The 12,131-nt window shown below is 34.5% G+C and overlaps 1 protein-coding gene and 1 long non-coding RNA gene across 2 annotated transcripts; both read left to right on the top strand.

The window, feature by feature from the left end:
• The first annotated feature begins 413 nt into the window (after nucleotides 1–413).
• On the top strand, nucleotides 414–4,981 carry LOC107848467 (DNA-directed RNA polymerases II, IV and V subunit 11). Its single transcript, XM_016693238.2, has 5 exons — nucleotides 414–542; nucleotides 660–749; nucleotides 1,941–2,019; nucleotides 2,799–2,894; nucleotides 4,758–4,981. Exons 1-5 carry the CDS (start codon nucleotides 490–492, stop codon nucleotides 4,788–4,790), a joined length of 351 nt encoding a protein of 116 aa, XP_016548724.2. The 5' UTR covers nucleotides 414–489; the 3' UTR covers nucleotides 4,791–4,981.
• A 3,626-nt stretch (nucleotides 4,982–8,607) lies between these two features.
• On the top strand, nucleotides 8,608–9,988 carry LOC107846989. The gene is made up of 2 exons (XR_001667239.2): nucleotides 8,608–8,699; nucleotides 9,374–9,988. It is a non-coding gene; the product is annotated as an uncharacterized LOC107846989 (long non-coding RNA).
• Nucleotides 9,989–12,131: the final 2,143 nt, after the last annotated feature.

Here is a 12,131-nt window from a genome sequence, read left to right as displayed (position 1 = left end):
CTCGATAAAATTAAAATTGAAAAAAATTTATCGGGTGTTAATTATGTATTTTTGCAGAGGAAAAAATGTATCTTTATTGGATGTATTATGTACCTCGCAAATCCCAAATCGAAAAAATATATCGGGAGCTAACTATGTATCTTTACAAAGGGAAAAATGTATCTTCATTGGATGTTTTATGTATCTCGATTGACCCGAAATCGGAAAAAAAATATTGGGAACTAATTATGTATACTTACAAAGGAAAAAATGTACCAGGAGCTAATTATGTATCTCGATGACTCAAAATCGGGCTTTTAGTAATCATGCAAAATGTCGAGATTTTCTATAATTAAACCCCAATTTGTCGGGATTTATGTTGTATTTCCATTTTTTCTTTGGGCCGGTTCACCAATACAAGTCCAGCCCAACAACAAATATAGAAAGCCCAAATAAAAACACACACTATATAGTATTACTAGGTGAAAAGAAAAAAAGAAACGAAGAACAATGAATGCTCCAGATCGTTATGAGCGATTCGTAGTTCCTGAAGGCGTAAAAAAGTAGTATTTTTTTTGTTTTTTTTTTTACATATTTAGACATCCTTTTGGATTTTCTATCATGGGTTAATTTTATTTTATTTTATTTTATTTTTTGGGGATTTTTTGTTTGATTTTTAGGGTTTCGTATGAGAGGGATACGAAGATTATGAATGCAGCTACTTTTACTGTTGAAAGAGAGGATCATACTATTGGAAACATTGTTCGCATGTATGTACATTGATTATTACTCTTTTTTGTTTGTTTTTTCTGATTTTAATGTTGTTTTTGTTGATTTTAGTGTTGTTTTTGTTGATTTTAATGTTTTTTTTGTTGATTTTAATGTGTAAAACATGTAATGCACGTTGATTAGCTCTCTTTTTGTTTGTTTTTGTTGATTTTTTGTGTTGTTTTTGTCGATTTTAATGTTGTTTTTGTTGATTTTAGTACGTAATACATGTAATACACGTTGATTAGCTCTCTTTTTGTGTGTTTTTGTTGATTTTTTGTGTTGTTTTTGTTTGGTTTAATACGTAATGCAAGTTGATTAGCTCTCTTTTTTGTGTTTGTTTTTGGTGAATTTTATGTTGTTTTTTGTTTGGTGTAATGTGTAAATGGACACTTAAATTTGGGGTCAGCTGGTAAGTAAGTACGGCGACTTTGAAAGTGCACGTCTAGCCACCTCGACTTTTGTGTGTATGTGTGTGTCTGTGTTAGTGTTGGGTGTCCAAGATTTGCTTTTGTTGCAAAGTTGCATTCTTGGTGTGTTTTTTTGGCTCCCAAGATTGCAAGCACGGTAACTGTGAGAGCGCATTTTGGACACTCGACTTGTTTCCATTGTGTCAGTTTAATGCTCTTGACTCGCAAAATGCCATGTCATCATTGGTTCTCCATGTCCATTGTGTTAGTTGAACGCTCCGACTTACAAAATGGCTACTTAGATACCTCCAAAATTTATGTGTCAATGTTAGGTTCAGGTGTCTATGAGACATATTGGGGATGAGTTGGAGCTGTTTTGTTGTCAGTTGAGACCAAGTTGAGGTCATGAACTCAGCTGGCAAGTAAGCATTCCAGCAACTTTGAGAGTGTCGGTCGAGACACCTTAACTTGTCTCCGTTGTGTTGGTTGAACAATCCGACGTACAGAATGATTATCTAGACACCTCCAAAATTTAAGTGTCGTGTCAGGGTGGGATGACCACGAGACACATTGGGGATGAATTGGAGTGTTTAGTAATCACTTGAGATCAAGTTGAGGTGGCTAGATATGCATTCTCAAAGTTCAGAGTGTCTACTTTGCAGTTGAAGCGAAGTTTGAGTGATTCGCTGTGTATTATGCCCATTTTTCATTTGAATCTGGAATATCGATTTGGTCAATAACTGATTTTTTTGGTAATGTTGACATGATTTTTGATATTAACAGGCAACTTCATAGGGATGATACTGTTCTGTTTGCTGGGTACAAGTTGCCTCATCCTCTTCAGTACAAAATCTTACTCAGGGTTAGTTTCTATGCTTTTGTGCCTGTTTCCTCACTTTCTTGTGTTCTTTTGCTCTATGTTGCTCAGACTCTTCAAAAATGTCAACGGGTGCGTGTCGGATTCGCCATACCTAGTGTATTTTTGGAGAATTCAACACGGGTGCGGCATCAAAAGTGAAGAGTCCGCGTAACTTAGCTTTTGCTTGTATAATTATGGCCTAGTGGTCAATGAATTTCTGGCGGCAGTCGTAATTCTGCAGGTGGGAGGTAGTAGGTATCAGGTGGAATAATGGAATTTCGGTGCTCCAAAAGGAAAACGACGTGGTTGCATTTTCAGTACTTGCTTTGGTGGATATTCCTGTGCAAAAATGACCGATTTAGATTTCAAACTGAGAATTGAGTAGCAATAAGAAAAAGCTCAGATTATTGAAAGTTAAAAAAAAGTTCCTTTGAATCATTTTCCTATAGAAGCTTTTGCGCTTCAAGACTGTCCTTATGCTATCTTGCACCTCGAACATGTCTGTAACGAACTAACAAAAGAGGATGCTAATATAAATGAAATATTTTGAGTGGATCTTTGTGGACGTCTGTGTGTGTGTGTGTGTGATACATCGGTGTGCTTTTCCTACTGTACTTGTAGACTTATATGTAATCTCCTTACGAAGTGCTTATTATTTGTCTGTTGGAAACGATCATGTTTTACTGCAATCTGTTGGAAACGATCATGTTTTACTGCAAACTTGCTTATTTATGCACTTTGATCACTCTGGATTTGACTTATTTTCTTTGTTTGATCTGCAGATTCAAACAACAAGCCAGTCCTCACCTATGCAGGCATATAACCAGGCTATAAATGATCTCGACAAGGAACTTGATCATCTGAAGAATCAATTTGAGGTACGGTTATCTTTTAATTTAAACTATCATAGCATTAAAGCATGCTTCTTTTCTGGCTTTGAATTTTAAGATGTTCTGCAAATATTGATTGTTGTAAGAAGAAAAAAGTCGAAAGAGTTGAAATATATTTGGAAATTCTATAGGGTGGTAGTCCGGCCCGGCCGGCCATGTTGTATGGAGCGGAGTGTTGGCCAGTTAAGAACTCTTACATCCAAAAAATGAAGGTGGCAGAAATGCGGATGTTGCGCTAGATGTGTGGGCTGACTAGAGGGGATAGAGTTCGGAATGAGACTATCCGGGAGAAGGTTGGTGTGACGCCAGTGGAGTGCTATTCCTGTTATGATTCCGTGTTCCATGTTTTATTACGAATCTGTGTGCTTTCCTCTGTTTTATATTACTTATGGGTGCCGTATTTATGTTATGTAATCTTGTTCTGTGCTTTACTATGTGTTTGTGTGGTATCTCGTGCCTTGAGCCGGGGGTCTATCGGAAACAACCTTTTACTTTTTTAGAGGTAGAGGTATGGACTGCGTACATCTTACCCCCTCCAGACCCCACTAGGTGGGAATACACTGGGTTTGTTGTTGTTGTTGTTGGATAATCCAACTCGTCTTCTAACAAGTTTACTTTTTACTTGAATGATTGTATGGAATGGTTCTTCAGCACTTCTTTCCGTTTCTTCTTTTGGTTGAATTTTTATGGTTCCCGTTCTTCCGTACTTAAGATGAAGCATCAATTTATACTGAAGCTCTTACAATTTCTCCGCTCGTATGAGAGAATGTAAAGTGATATCTATTCTTCCGTTCCGTGATACTTTTTAAAATGAACAGCTACGTCCTATGACAGTTCTCCTGGTTGAAAATACATGACGGGACAGCTCGCTCTCAAAGAAACTCCTTAATATTTCCTTTTCTTCTCATGCACTGACATGCCCAGTTTAGTCTCGCGATGATTATCTTCCCTTTCACCTCCTATTGATAGACCCTTGAGAGACAAAACGTACTAGTTACCGTTCTCTCCCTTGCCCATTGATATTAAAGAATGAGTCTGCTATTTGCTATCGGTGACCCTGTCCTAGAAGCTGCTGTTCAATTACGCTTGGGAAAAACCCCTCTAGGTCTTGAAACTTTGAGAGCTGAACAGTGCTGGCCATGGACTCGTTGGACGTTTTCCGACCACTTGCTTACTTTGGTCATCTATGACATAGGGAACATAAACAATATTTATTGACTTCGTTACAAAACATATGTAAAAGGTTAAAATGATCTAGCCATATGAATGGGAGGATTGAACAAAAACAATCATTTTATCTAGCTTATTCAACCTAGTTGCAACGGAGAGATGAAATAGAGAGAGAATAAAAGTCGTTCCCAGAGGAAGAGCTGCTGGTTAGTCCCAGACTAAACCCTATGGCTTCTAACTCGGAGGAATTTTTGGAGAAAGAAACTCTAGGGAAGGGACTTAAGACGTGTCCATGGCCATTAAGCTATAATTCAATCTCGTGAGAGGTTCTTGAAACGGTTTGAGAAGATGAATGAAAATTTTGCTTTGTGAAGTTTAGTCTTTGCCTTTTACCTTTGATTCTCTAATCTTGAATTGTTTGTTTGATAAAACCATAGCAGGGTAAAAATTAAATAGTGAAGACGAGTTAGCGCTCATTGAAAAACTACCTCCCCACCCCAGCCCCGAGAAGCATCAAAACAGCGAAAAGCTATATTTAGATGGCGTTTGAGTCTCCTAAGCTCGGTTGCTGATTCACCTCTGTAGCTAATTCCATTGTTACAGACGAGTGAACCTTTTCCACTTGGAACATTTCTTTACTCGTCCAGACTAACGATGCTTAGTTTGTTTTCTTGACTGTAGGGTGAGTTGGCCAAGTACACGAGGGACTACTAATCGTTCAACAGTGATTCAACAACAGTGCCTCAAACAGTTTCCTATCTCGGTGTAGCCTGTATGTAAGTCTTGGTCTCTGTATGTATGATGTTAACTAGCAGCTACAGTTTGGCTCTCGGGCGATAGCCCAGAATTCATTTTGAAGTTGGTACTTTGAGGTCTGCTATAATATGCTTCTAGTTTTAGGTTCAGTTGTGCATGCTTTTCATATCTATCGAAAACAACCTCTCTAACCCCACAAAGGTAGTGGTGAGGTATGCGTGCATTCTACCCTGCTTAGACCCCCGCTCGTGGGATTACATTGGGTATGGGCAGAGGCTTGCTTCCGGAGTCTCAAATTAGCAATGTAGAATATCTAAATAGATGGGGCCCACCCTCGAACCGTGGGTTAACACCCACCGTCTTTCGCCAAAAACAGTCCGTTCACGTCTTTCTGCCCATTTGATTTGCAAAATGGCCCCAACGGCCTCGACAAACCAACCAGATCTGCTCAACAGCTCGGCGGGGGCCTTAGGAAGATTTTCGCCCAAATCTGTGCTCGTACTTCGGGCACACCCTCGAACCGTGGGCTTAACATTACATCCATCGAAAGTCGCCAAAAACGGTTTGTTCGTGCCGTTTCGCCCATTTGACTTGCAAAATGGCCTAAACAGTCTCACCGAACCAATCAGATCTGCTCAGCACAAAATCAAAAATTATGTTTTGATAAAATTCGACATGATGCACGAGTGTGGCAACATTTTTGGAGGTTTTAAATAAATAACTAAATAATGTCAAGTGAGAGGGTATTTTCGAAGAAGATATTCGTAAAATAAATGACTAAATGTGTAAAATTTTGTAGGACAAATCACTCAATAGATGTTCACAAGGCACAATTTAAGTTAGTGGTATAAAATAAGGATGTTCATGAAATCATAAATCTCAAAATATTTTAAATTTATAGATTGAATATAAAATATAAAAGGAAATTTCAAGTTTCTAATATTACAAAAAAAAAAAAAGAGAAGCACTCATAGATGGGCAACTTCACCGCACTAACGCTCTTACTATGTGCTGTATTGGAGATAGATATCGATCGCAAAGGTCCAATATATATCCTTATCTTGTATCTCGATAAGAGACTCTTTTAACAATTTTGAACTCACACGACAACATAATATATAGCCTTATCATGAAACTCGGTAAGAGACTGTTTCCTTATCTTGTATCTCGATAAGAGACTCTTTTAACAATTTTGAACTCACACGACAACATAATATATAGCCTTATCATGAAACTCGGTAAGAGACTGTTTCAACGACTTTAAACTCATGACCTCCTGGTCACACGATAGTTTAAAAATAATTTCGGAGAAAAGAGAAGAGAAAACAAAAGGAGGTATTTTATAATACCTCTTTTTTTTTCTCAATTTCTTCCCTTCTACCAGTTTTGAACTCGTGACCAGGTAGTGTGGAAAGAAATCCAACAACCACTTGGAACAAGAGTGACTGATGTCCTTTATTCAACAAACAAATATATTTATGCCTTACTATAAGCTATAAGATGACTCATCATTATTAAAAATAGGAAAAATAACTCTCGATAGTTTGGAGCTTAATTATAAAAGATTTCGATATTTTGCATCATTACTGAAAATCTCAATTTTGAGTTTGTCGAGATACATGATTAGTTCTCGATACATCCAATGAAGATACATTTTTTCCGTTGTAAAGATACATAATTAGCTACCGAATAAACATTCTTTTCGATTTTAGGTCTGTCGTGATACATAATACATCCAATGAAAAATATATTTTTTTCTTGTAAAAATAATTGGTAGTTCCCACCGCCTGTCCAGGGTTGAGCCCTGGGATTTGACGGCGGACTTAAAAAGCCACCAACAGACGCTTTATGCCCAATCATTCCGGATAACCTTGCATCCTCTGTATTATCGTTGCTGCCGGCACAGAATTAGTCAATGCTAATTCCCTAAATACCGTCATTGCTTCTTCTCCGGGAAAAGAAGTTCATGATCCGTGGGCCTTCCACCTTCACGCGACATTGCTCCGTTAGCCTCTCGCCCATTGCGGAATATTCTCCACTGCTGCCTCCCGTAGGAGTTTGGGCTGTGTCTCAGTCTCAGTGTGACTGATCATCCTTCTGGACCAGCTACTGATCATCGTCTTGGTAAGTTATTGCATCACTAACTAGCTAACGAGAATATGGTAAGTTAAAGTGTATGTTTACGTTATTTTTCCAAAAGTGTTATGTTAAAGTGGTGTTGAGAAGAGATACTATTAGAGAAATAATAACTAATACCAATAAGAAGGATTATTTACCCTTATATAATCATCCAAATTATGAAAATTATACCTACTAATTACTAAAAGTACATTTTTCTTATTATTTCATAATTTAGATGATATAATATTTAATTAATTCCTGATGAAAGTAGTTGAAATAGGAAGGTCATATATATACCTACCAAGATTTTTTTTTCCCTCTATTTGTTATTATATTGCAAATTTAAAACTCAAAAAAAGGCAAAATAGAAACATGTAGTTGCCAAAATGGATTGCATAAGTAAATTCAAATCAGTGGAGAAGCATGATGTGTATTATACTGTGTTTGATACTGGCATTAAAGTTCGATTAATCTATGTTCGCGTATTATAAAGTCTTTTTCCGATGGCAATACAGTCAATATAACCTTTTCCATTTTCAAAGCTCAAATTCGAAATCTAAGACTAAAAATGCAGGAATTCCAACCATCCCATCACAAATCCACGAGCCACAGGGCGGACCTAGGTTAAAAAATGTGGTGCTCCGGTACCTGTTAAATCCGATGCAGAATAGGTATAATTATATAAGATATGTATAAAAATTGATATAAGATGGAAAAAAACACTCACGAAACCAAGAAAATAGCTGACAGGCAAAACTTTAAAACTTTAGACGTTAATATGTGTGTCTAAATCCCCGAGCATCCACAACCCCTAAATCCTGAGTCCGTCACTAACTAGCTATATTGGTGCATGATGTATATATAGATCATAAAGAAGTAAAATTTATTTTAGCAAAACAACTAGGCAAAGTGCAAATTTAGTATGATCAATTTTTATAATGCTAAGTTTTATAAGTCTTGAAATAATTTTTACATTATCAGGTCATTTTATCTGTTACAGGCTCGTAGTAGATAATTATCTTATTTTTTAACTATGAATTTCACTTTTTAAGAATGTTTACTTGTAAATACTCCTCAGGTCATCTGATAATATATATTAAAAAAAAATTATATTAACAATATATATAACTTAAACTCGGGTTAAATTAGAACGTGGATATAGATAAATACCAAAAGAAACATCAGAGATTATGCTAGTCATAATTAGGCATGTAGTATTACAGTAATTTAACTATTTACTTGTTGACTTTTTGGTTTATCAAAAAAAAAATCCACTTACATTAATGTGGGGTTAATTTAAATTAACATTTTCATAAACTTCATCATTTGCCATAAAATATTATGATAAAGTGGTAAGTACATCTTCATCGTTAATCAGTTGTTTTTTTATCGAGTCTTATGTATGAATCGTTTTTGATAAAGAACGTTTTATTCAGTAAAATGAGACAGATTCTGATACGAATCCTGATTATTCAGATTCCAAATGAGTACCGGACACGGAGTGAGAAACCAAAAAAGGAAAAAGGTTCATCATTTATTTGTCTAAAATGGAAATCCCACTTATTTTTGCCTCATTTGGTGGAGTTCCCATTTCTAAATTAAATTAATTTAAATTTAAATGAAATAGTAATTACATTATCTCTAGCTAATTTCACTTACTATATAAACAATGTTTATATATAATTTCATATACCTAACATCAAATTAACTTCAAATATCCTCTAGTTCTTCTTATCTTTAGCAAAGGTATGTTTAAATTACATAGCATTAATTAACATATATTTGAAATAAATATGAAGAGATTAATGATACTTCTTTTATCTTTTTATTTGTTTTGTAATAATTAATTAGTCAAACTGTCAGAAATTTTTGACCAAAATAATTTATTTTTTAAATTAATTCACTTGAGTAATATGTTTTTTGAAAACTTTACAAAACTAGTATAAACGTTGTTTGCAGTAACGTATTAGGTTTTAAAGAAATTAATGGATCAGAGCGACGTTAAAGTAGGAATCGTTACTGACGGTAACATTTTTGGCTTAAAACGTTACCGACAGTAACAAAACTTTGTAACTCTGCCGCATCAGACTCTGCAGAGTTGATTTGGCAGAGTGTCAGAGTTGCAGAGTGTTGTTGCTATTGGTAACGTTTTAAGCCAAAAACGCTATTATCAGTAACGATTCCTACTTTAACGTCATCTACTGTTCATTTTGGTTCATTAATTTTTTTAAAACCCAATACATTATTGCCAATAACGTCGTTTATACTAGTTTTGTAATATTTTATAAAAACACATTACTTTGATGATAATTTTAAAAATAATTTATTTTGGTCAAAACTTCAACTGTGAGTATACATATATTTCTTTACTAAGAAAGCATCTGTACACGTTCATAATTGAGTATTTTCTTGATTTACAGGGCCAAAAATTACAAGTATACACAAATTATGAGGTTCATTGTGGTAATTGTTTTAGTCATGTTGGTCATGACAACAACTTCTAGCATTGCTAGGGACCTAATAGACAATAACAAAGACGATAATAATGATTTATGGCATGAAGGAAGTAGAAATGTGAATAATCACCATTATATACCTCGACAAGACTTCAATAGTGGTGATGGGGGTCCTGTTCCTAAAGCTGAAGGATCAAGGACATGATCATATACAGACTAAATTCTGCAGAACTCGTAACTATATCAAGAATACAGACTGAATTTTGCAAAACTACTCGTAACTATATCGAGAATACAGAGTGAACTCTGCAGAACTCGTAACTATATCGATCAAGATCTTGGATGAAGTTGAAGTTAGATATATGATTATGTATCTATATGCTTGCATGGTACTTAATTATTATATGTATTTTAATTATGTGGTACGTAATAGATAGAAATATGATAATATAGTAAAGCTTCATGGTTGTACGTAGTAATTAAATATGTTTTTTTTTTCTAATGTTGCATGCAATGGTAAGTGTTGTGTAATTTGTAAGTTAAAGATTTGTATATAAATAAACAACGTAGTAGTAAAAATATCATGTCTCTATGTTTTTTTTTTTTTTTGTACAAATAAAAAAAAGGTTGGGATCTTTAGTAAATAGTGTGTGTATATATACACACATATATATATGATCAATTTGTTTTCAAAGCATAAATTAGTTGTATGTGTGACCAATTGTATATGTATATGTATGTGTTTTCAAAGTAGAAGCCGAATATATGTATATGTATGTAAAGACAGGGGCGGAGCTAGCCTTTGGAGAGGGGGTTCATATATCCAAACCCGCTTCGGCAGAAAATTATACTATTTATAAATGACTAAAATTATTTTTTATGACATATAGTTGATATTGAACCCCCTTCGACTACTGTTGAATCCCCTTAGTGAAAATCTTGGCTTCGACTCTGCAGTGAAGATATTGATTGGATCCAATATATGTGGTTTCAAACTATATGTGCACGACAATCTCTGTCGTCGAAGCAACAACAATTTTTCAGCGGCCAACTAAAACACCGATGAACTTCGACTACGACGAAAGAATGAGGTTCAAGTTTGAATATATAATGTATATAACCATAAAACTCTAATGCAAGTATGAAACATTCAAATTGGGCTGTATATTGGGCCTAGTTTTCTCATGAACTTGACTCAATATTTCTCGAAAAATAACGTAAATATACACCTTAACTCATCATATTTACACAGATTCTCACCCTTACAAAGTAATTACAAAACTCTCAACTAATATGTGTCTTCGTTGGATGTATAAGGGAGTTAATTATGTATCTCGACAGACCCAGAATTAAAAAAAATGTATCGGGAGCAAATTATGTATCTTTACAAGGAAAAAATATGTATTTTCATTGGATTATTATGTATCTCGACAGACCTAAAATCGGAAAAAAAATTATATATAGAGCTAATTATGTATTTTTACAAAGTAAAAAATGTATCTTCGTTGTATGTATCATGAGCTAATTGTGTATCTCGACAGACCCAAAATTGAGATTTTTAGTAGTTAGGCAAAATATCAAGATTTTTTGTAATTAATCTCCAAACTGGCAGGATTTATATTGTATAAGACCCAAGAAGTTTTTTGGAAAGAACTTGTTTATGTAATAAGGCCCATTAAAGAGGAACGCGTTCCTATTATAATATTTTTCATGAAAAATAACTTAGTTAATCGTTTAAACTAAAAAGAGCCGGCGAATATTGTACACTATACATATAATTTATATATAATCTTTGCTTACCAATTACCAAGTAGAAAAAGTAAACATTAAATTTGATCGCTTATTTGTGTAGGGTCCGTTTTTATTAAGGCTCGAACTCCAAACCTAGTGTTAAAGAGAGGAATCGGTTTTAGATACTGATAGGGTTTGTTTGGCTTAAATGAACGTCCAAATTGAATCAAACTTTTTGCTCGACTATGATTTCCTCAAAATTATAAAGTACGATATTCTAGATTATAAATTATTCAAGAAGACACTCGAAACTCGAAGGATAGACAAACCTATCCCAAAAGTTTCTTTCTTATTGGTGATTGACTATGGGAGACAAATAGATATAATAATGTATTTAGGCAAAATCCCATAAAGAAGAGACACAAAAATTCATCATTTTTTTTTTTTTGATATACATAAAAGACTAAATTAAAGTGGAGACAAAAAAAAATAAAAATTAATAGTACTAGATAGAACCAAACATTTCCAAACATGGTCAAATTTGATGATTATTCTAGTGGGGAAAAAATGGCTTGCGTCCTTTATTTTTTTTGTGATTTTTTATTCGGTATCTGATACCCGCTTTAGGATTAAATTAATTCAGATTCATGTCGGAAAAATTTTATTTGGAAGAGTAAATGTCCCTACTAAAGGCGACTTCACGCTTAGAATTCGAAGTCGAAACTTCTGATAAGGATAAAGAAGCATTTATCACTTCGATAGTCCCTTTCATTTTTTCCCCTCATTTCTTATTCGGTATCTGATACTCGCTTTAGGATTGGATTAATTCATATCTATGTTGGAAAATTTCACTTTGAAGAGTAAAAGTCCCTATTAAAGGCGACTTCATGCTTAGAATTCGAAGTCGAAACTTCTAATCAAAGATGAAGAAGCATTTATCACTCCGATAGTCCCTACTTTCGTTTCTTTCTTTTTAAATTTTCTCTATGGT

The sequence above is a fragment of the Capsicum annuum genome, chromosome 11 (assembly GCF_002878395.1).
Source record: "Capsicum annuum cultivar UCD-10X-F1 chromosome 11, UCD10Xv1.1, whole genome shotgun sequence".
Classification (NCBI taxonomy): domain Eukaryota; kingdom Viridiplantae; phylum Streptophyta; class Magnoliopsida; order Solanales; family Solanaceae; genus Capsicum; species Capsicum annuum.
The sequence above is the reverse complement of the archived record's forward strand: the minus strand, read 5'-3'. Positions and strand labels throughout refer to the sequence as shown.